The sequence below is a fragment of the Callionymus lyra genome, chromosome 6, assembly GCF_982586985.1.
Source record: "Callionymus lyra chromosome 6, fCalLyr1.hap1.1, whole genome shotgun sequence".
NCBI classification, from domain to species: domain Eukaryota; kingdom Metazoa; phylum Chordata; class Actinopteri; order Syngnathiformes; family Callionymidae; genus Callionymus; species Callionymus lyra.
In genome coordinates this window covers 22,606,442-22,614,326 of record NC_141823.1, presented here as the reverse complement: position 1 = coordinate 22,614,326, position 7,885 = coordinate 22,606,442, and the positions used below count along the sequence as shown (strand labels likewise).

The following is a 7,885-nucleotide window of genomic DNA, read 5'->3' as shown; positions in this document are numbered from 1 at the left end:
GATGCCGTTTTTCATCTGTTCTAAAGTGTGAATCACTCAGGAGTTCCTCTGGGCTCTCAGCAAAAGTAGTATCTTCCGATATATATATACACCAATGTACAGTTTTGAAGTAAAGTAGGTCAAAAGAAAACTACGAGTATACTTCTTTAATTTAAGTAGAAACTAAGCATGCTCATGCTTAGGGTAGACGCCAGTTTAATTCAAATATTAGGCTTGATCTTCATTTGAGACGACATGTGACCTTTCACATTATTATTTGATATTTAATTTTAAACGGCCATGACCTGCTACGTTGTTTTGCCTGGATGACTCGCCCTGAGAGTCATGTGACCGCCACGCTACTTTACATCAGTGGGTCAGAAACTGTTTGATATGAAGTATTACCAGGAAGATAAACCAAGTAATGGTCACAACTGATTTTATATAGTTATGTAGACAAATGTATTTTATATAATACCCTACCAGTATTCTAACAATTACTAGAACCCTTGTGTTTGATCTGCATTTATAATAATAATAAAATATACACTATATATCATCATTTGAGTAGATCTGATGGGCTTCAGTCTGAAATATTTTAAAAAGTAGTCAGCTTTATTAAGTGTAAATGAAATGTCTCAGTTAACTCATCTTTCCCTCATATCTGATCTGAGCTTAGGTTCTTCTCATAAGGTCCAGGCGTCATAAGAAGATGCCAAAGCCGCCCCTTAAAGTGATAGTTCACCTAAAATCCAAACTTCACTCATTTTCTGCTCACCCTCATGTCGATAAGGGTTATTTTCAGAGTAATAAGAGTAAACTTTCTGGAGCTTGTAATCCATGCGCATGTGTTTTCTTTCTTTGGACTATTGTTTATTTTCATGTCTGAACAAGAAGGAGCTGTCTCGCCTGCAGTTGATACAAAACTATTTAAACAGCTAGAATTCTGAGCCGCTCTAGTAGAAGAACTCACATTTCCCCGATCCTTAAAACTCTTCACTGGCTTCCAGTTTCTTTCAGGATCAATTTAAAATTCTGGTTTTTACTTTCAGATCTATTCATGGTCAGGCTCCTCCTTACATCAGTGATCTGATCCAGCCTTACACCCCAGCTCAGGCTCTGAGGTCTTTGGATCAGAATCTACTGATGGTTCCTGAACAAGCTTCCGGACCAGAGGAGAGAAATCCTTCCAGGCTGTTGCTCCTAAGCTTTGGAATGATCTTCCTCTCCCTCTGTGTTTGATGATCTACTGACTCCTTCAAGAAACATCAAGACATTATTATTTGAGCAGGCTTTTCCCTGATTTTCTGGGACTCCTGTGTTTGTCTTATGTGGCTTTTAAAGTATATATTTTAACTGTATATTGTTTTTGATTGTTAAAGCGCTTTGTGACCCTGGTCTAGAAAGCTGCTTTACAAATAACATTTACTTACTTACTTAGCTTTTAGAGTTATAGGCAAAAATGTATGTTCATTTTAATGTAGCAACTGGAGATCAGTGGACGAACTTTATCCAAAAAGACACTTGCAGACATCCAAATACCTCCATACTGCTCGTCTGTAACGTCAATCTTGTATTGAAGCCTCAACGAGAAGAATTGTTCAAGAAAAAAGTAAACAAGTCTATATTTTACGCTTGTTTGTTTGCAGACGTTTAAGTTATTACAAGCGGTTAGAACCAGGATAACTCAGAAATTAATTCTGGAAGGGCTCTCTATATGAACCCGGAGGTATATGGATGTTTTCAGCTCCAATCGTTACATTTAAATGAACAAACATTTTTGTCTATAACTCTTAAAAAGGGGATTACTGAAAATAATACCACATTTTAATTTTGGATGAACTATCACTCTAATGTAGAGTACGTTACATGTCCCAACACCTGAATCAAGTTTTGGGGTCGGACCACCGAGGGACCGTGGATACCTTCGCAAACATTTGGCCGATGTGGGATGTGTGAAAACGAGGAGAGAACATGCCGACCGCAGACATTTTTGAAGTCATCACAAAACTGGGAAAAGAACCAAACGTTGGATTGTTCAGAAGAGTTTAATAATACTAGTGTGTTAATCGCTGTTTGGAATCAGCAGGAGCAAACGTATTTACAAACCTTACCTGAAGTTAAGAAGTTTCTAGCTTCACAATCACAACACATCTTTCTTCACTTCTGGCAGGATCATTCTGATCAAACGCCACAATCTGCACTTCCTCAGTCACGTCGTGTCACACCACATGGAACTGATTAAATTAAAATAAAAAATAAATAGAAGCACATTTACATAAACCTCCATTTCTCAAAATTAGCCCTGAAAGTCAACGCTAAATCCATAAGACTGGTCGACCGCTGCTGAGTCTTCTGTTAGAAAAAGATTAACTGATAAAAGTAAGTCTATTCGGACAAAAAAAAGATACACAATTATTGATAACCAATCAAAACACTGAGCAGCTGGTCAGAACCAGATTGTCTGGTTAGCCACTTGGAGAAGATGCAGCAGCTCCCTGCAAGGGGTTTAAGGCTTTAGGAAAGAAAAGGAGGCATCTCAAGTCCATCTGTTCCCCGGTGTTGCTCCTGTGTTGAGCAGAGGGTGGCGCTGTCGAGGATGGTGTGGTTAGTACCGGAGATCACAGCTGAGACCAGAGATAAAACATGAGAACATGCAATTCATTTGCATTCAGGACTGATCAATACTTTTTTTTTTTTTTAAACAATCACTTTGCTAGTGAGGATCTGTTGAATTCTGTTCTGGCTTCAGTGTTTCGAGGCTGGCAGGAGAGAAGCGAGTGAGATATACTGTATCAAAAGGATGGAGCTCGTTGGTGGGGTATGGGAGGTCCAAATGGCTCAGAGGTCCGGCTTGTTGGGGCTAACGTTCTTTAAGTTGTTGAGCTCCAGTTCCAGCTGACGTATCCGCACATCTTTGGTGGACAACTCGTCCTTCAGCCGCCGCAGCTCTTCCTGCTGCCGGAAGAACATCCGCAGGAGCTTTCGTGGAAGAAACACAGTTATGAAGACTTATGCAATGATCAGCCCGGGCGGGTTCTGACAGGAGCAATCCATGGAGCATCTAGATCGACAACCACGTAGCTATGGACAATATGCAGTCACCCTTAAATATGAAACCTCTCTCAAAACTGGATAAATGTTGGATAAATGCATCCTAATAAGTAGTCTTACAGCCAAGGATGTTGGACAAAGATCAGCGGAGGGAGGGGTCGGCAGATACAAGGGCAAATATCAAGGACGTAAAACCTCATGGCACCTAAAGAGTGGCCTTTCTAGTGTCTCTGGCGAACCCGAACCAAATCACTGCTGTACATGAATTAAATAGAAGACGGTGGTATTTTAATAATTAAATTAAGTTTCTATTTGCTTGTAGATGTTTAAAATATCATATTAAATGAAATTTCAATTCCAACTTCTCTTTATTAAACTGATTGTATTTATATTACTGTCTTAATGATGAAATACACCTACAAATATACTTACTAATCAATTAAAAAACATTTGTATCAGCCAGGAAGGGTATTTTATACCAAAAATGACATTTTTTTTCACAATACATTTCTTGCTTCTATTCTACATTGAGAGCTCTTGCAATATTTACCTGGAGTGTCTCCTGTCTGTGTAGCATGTCAGCCTTTTAGTTTCGGCTACAAATAAGCTTAAAAAATAGATTTTTTTCAATTTATTTTTCAGAATAAATTCTCTTTTCTGGGCATAATTACAAGAGGAACATTACAGACAGGCACCATAGAGGTATTTAGATGTTTTTAAGTGTGTATATTTTAATTAAAATGCTAAAAAAGGTATCAATTTATCAAACAGAATTAATTATTGTTATGCGGAGGTTTGCTCTCTTATAGTTCTTTTTGAGTCAAATCTTTGTGTTGGGATGCGATCAGAAAACTATTTTCTCTGCAACATTACCTCATTCTCGGTTCTTGGTGGGACATTTTCCAGGAGGTCGATCCCGTTCACCACCACCGTCTTCTTCTCCTTCACCGGGGCTTTGAACACCAGCTGGTTTGGCCGGTGGTAACCGTCTTTCAGGGACATCAGAACTGGATCTGCGGCACGAAAATAAGCGAGTGAAAAATCTGCAGTCACAGACAAAATTGATAGTGAGTGTTGCTGACCTCGATCGATGCCGCTGAGCCACTCGCTGGCTGAGAGGGCTGGTTCTGTTCCTGCCGTCATCGGGTAGATGTCCTCTTGGTATGTATCGGACTGTGAATTTACAGCTTTTTACAATGTTGCTATTCATTTATTAAACACGTTTTATAAGCTTGGAGAGATATTTAGCTTTTTGTAGTCGCAAATATAGTCTAGAAATTATGATTTTATAGTCAGATAATAAAGCATAATAATAAAAATAATCATTGTCTCTTTGGTTTGATCATCTCCCACCATTTATTCTACAAGTCCCATAATGCACACAGTTTGAAGCATTATAATAAGAGTCAGGGGAAATTTGTACTTGTAGTTTTTTATCCTATGTATATTTTATGTTTTATATGTTTGTATAATTACACAAAATTGGGTGAAACATAAGTCAAACAGTTGGATGGACTCACCCTTCGAGGCACGATCATGGAAACCGGCTCGATCAGACCCTTCAGGGTGACCAGCTTGTAGAAACGGAACACCTCACATGCGTTCACGTCCAGTCCATGCTTCGGCATCACTCCTGCGGACAGAGAATTATCTTGAGTTCAAATGAATATAAACTAAATACATATCGGCTTGATCCCCGAGAAATGCAAGCCATGAGGAGTGATCAAGTTCTTTTTAGTTTAAATAGTGATCTGATCTTAACATACACTGCTTTATCATATCTCATACAGAATCAAAACTGAAGTCCAAGAACCCTGAAATCCACTGTAAGGAAGTTTAAACGTTCATCTTTAAAGGATCCAAAGGCGACAGAACTGGACTGTGTAGAGGTTTTTAGGTGTAAGAGCTCACTATTGGCAGGGCAAACATTTGGAACCTTCAGGATGACCACAAATGAGAATCCACATGGATATAAGGACAAACTGTTTCCCCCCACTGTAGTCATATTATGATGTAGCCATTAGAACAGCAGTGTCACCCTCAAGGCCAAGGTTGGATGGATGGTCTGCTGAAGATCAAAACATTTTTTTATGACCTATAAAGATGCTAGTGTATAATATAACATAAGAAACAATGTCAATTGTTTGGTGAGTGTTTGTTAGAGGAGGACTAACACAGAGATCATTAAGACAGATTAGTGACAGTTTTGAAATATACATAATATTTAGCCAACATCTTAAAATATTTAACTATTTTTTGCCCTTCCTGGGATATGGCTTGAGCATTAGTAGTTTTAAAAGTACATTTAATAAGTGGAAAACACGTCAATGTCATGTTAATGTGAATGTACGGTAAAAAAAACCCATACCCTGTTTTAATACTAATCCTAGCCTTTAAATCAATAATCCATAACAAATAGTATAACACGTTTTTTTTTATGAATACATAAAATAATATTTGGTAATAACCCAGTCCTTTCTGAGGGGCAGGAGACCGGAACTCCGTCAGGTGTTGGATGAATGGCTTCTCTGTGGTGATCTCGAAATAACGTATGTTTCCATCGCCCTACAAAAAAAACACGAGTTAATGTAGAAAATAGTAAAGATCATTTTTGTATTAGTTTCATTCAAATGTTGTAAATGATCGTAATAAAAAAATATGAACTGAAACTTATGTAAAGTAAACAAATTCTGGAATAAAAATACAATAATTGTAATAAGAATGTTCAATGTTATAATGACTTTCAAAGCTGATTCTGATTGACACTATAATAATCAAAATAAATCATAATAAAAAAAATATATATAAATGTGAGAGTGGAATGCCAGAGGAATAGTGCCGACCTTGCCAGCGATGTACAACATGTGCGTATCAGCGTCATAGAAGGGGAAAAGAAGTCCTGAGAGCCCGTCGATATCTTCTTCCACCATCGGCATGGAGAGGTCCTCCTACATGACGTCAGGAACATGAATATTTTAAATATCTACTTGACTTTTATTAAACTGTGGTCAAATCTCAGCGAGGTCGACCTGATCCCACAGAGCAATCTGCCGAGTGTTCCAGCGAGACACCCCGGTGGTCAGCAGTCTCTTCATGTTGCCCAGGAAAACCACGCGGTTGACCCGATGGTTCTTACAGTTGGCTTGCTGGTGGAAGAGCATCATCACAGTCAGATAACAATACAGTGATATATCCCGGATCACAAATCACACTGAGAAGATTTCATCTCAGAGATGGAGCGCTCGAGGTCTCGTGGCGTCACCTCGGTTGAGTTGTGGCCTTACCTGAAGGACTCTCCCCGAGCGCGGCTCAATGACCCGCAGCATCTTGTCTTTACAGCTGGTGGCCACCAGGCTGCCGTCCGTGTTGAAGGACATGCTGAGGATGACGTCCGTGTGGCAGTCGATCATTTTTACTGGCTCTCCGATCTCGAGGTTCCAGATCAGCACCTGGCACACACGGTGGTGGATTTATGTGGGCAAGCTGAGCGGACAGCCATGTTTATGATGCACAGGGTCGCGAGTTAAATGCCCGGGGGAGTAAACGGTGCACTTTGGCATGCACAACACTAGTTGTGACATTTATCATTAACTTTAAAAATTGACTTAGATTAACATCTTTTGAAAGGAAACACGTTTTTACGTTTTAACAGAAGTTTATTCAAGTGTATTATGAGTACTTAATTTGTACTTAAATGTTTACTTCAAATATACTTGAAGTTTACTTTCAACATACTATACTTCAAAATGGTACACTGATTTATACTTTTAATTTAAAGTATTCTTTATGAGATCAACTGCAAAGGATCATGGGAAATACAAATTGAAATGTTGCAATTGACGGCCAAACACCGGCATATATAGGGGACATGTGATGGCGTAGTGGGAGGCTGAAGGTTGCCGGTTTGCATCCCGCATGTGTCTGTTAAATGTGTTGCAATTTCCTGTGAATTTATCTTACAATGTGAAAGGAAATAGTAAACTGTACCATAGCATAGCATAGCATACTTTTAGTACACTACAAGTACATATAGTACTAAACTTGTACTTATCTATACTTGATGGTAATATGGTAATTATATAGTGCTTTTCTATGCTAATTCAAAGCGCTTTACACTAAGTAACGCATTCACCCATTCACACGCTGATGGGAGTAGGCTGCGACGCGGCGCCGACCACTATGAGAAATCAGTGAAACAACGCCACAATCTTGTTTGGAACTGGGATTGAACCCACAACCTCTCAGACAACGAGCCGACCACTCTACCATCTGAGCTATGAAGTCCTTCGATAATATGAACTTTTTTGCTGAGGGCGGACACAACTTCGACTTGAACTTTCGTGTCACCTTGTAGTCGTAGCCGGCGCTGAAGAGGATTCCACTGCTGGTGGGGTGCCACTCGATGAGGCCCACCCGTCTGCTGTGGCCGTACAGCTCCAGGGCGGCCTCCGTCATGTTTCGCCTCAGCCCACCGTCGGGGATCTCCCACACTCTCACCTGGTGCACAAACATAGCATGAGGGTCACACGGAGCTGCGGACCTTCTTTATTTTAAGCTTCCTTGATGGAGTATAAACAAACACAGTATGACATGGTTAAGATCAAAAATAGCAACACTATCAATGCAGGAGGATTACACTGGATTACAGCTAAAGGCTGGAGGCTCAGAGTTGACCTCAGAGATTAACCTTAAACAAACCAGGACACTGGACTGAACTCACTATTGCTCTGCCATTACAGCATTAAGGAAGACTTTCACTGGATACATATAAAAAAGACACAAGTGACGTCTCAAAGATCTTTTCTTTCAGTATTTATTCTCATAAATATATCATAGATTATGTTATTATATT

The 7,885-nt window shown here is 39.5% G+C and overlaps 1 protein-coding gene across 1 annotated transcript in view; it reads right to left on the bottom strand.

Moving 5' to 3' along the window:
- Positions 1-2,010: 2,010 nt before the first annotated feature.
- The window catches only part of coro2ba (coronin, actin binding protein, 2Ba), a 28,151-nt gene continuing 22,276 nt past the window's right edge, over positions 2,011-7,885 (bottom strand). The window contains exons 4-12 of the mRNA XM_087794313.1: positions 7,381-7,530; positions 6,318-6,482; positions 6,063-6,179; positions 5,877-5,981; positions 5,502-5,598; positions 4,554-4,666; positions 4,116-4,206; positions 3,907-4,046; positions 2,011-2,961 (exon numbers count right to left, since the gene is read on the bottom strand). Coding sequence (XP_087650439.1) covers positions 2,821-2,961; positions 3,907-4,046; positions 4,116-4,206; positions 4,554-4,666; positions 5,502-5,598; positions 5,877-5,981; positions 6,063-6,179; positions 6,318-6,482; positions 7,381-7,530 — 1,119 coding nt within the window. The 3' untranslated portion in view covers positions 2,011-2,820. The remainder of the gene's footprint in view (positions 2,962-3,906; positions 4,047-4,115; positions 4,207-4,553; positions 4,667-5,501; positions 5,599-5,876; positions 5,982-6,062; positions 6,180-6,317; positions 6,483-7,380; positions 7,531-7,885) is intronic.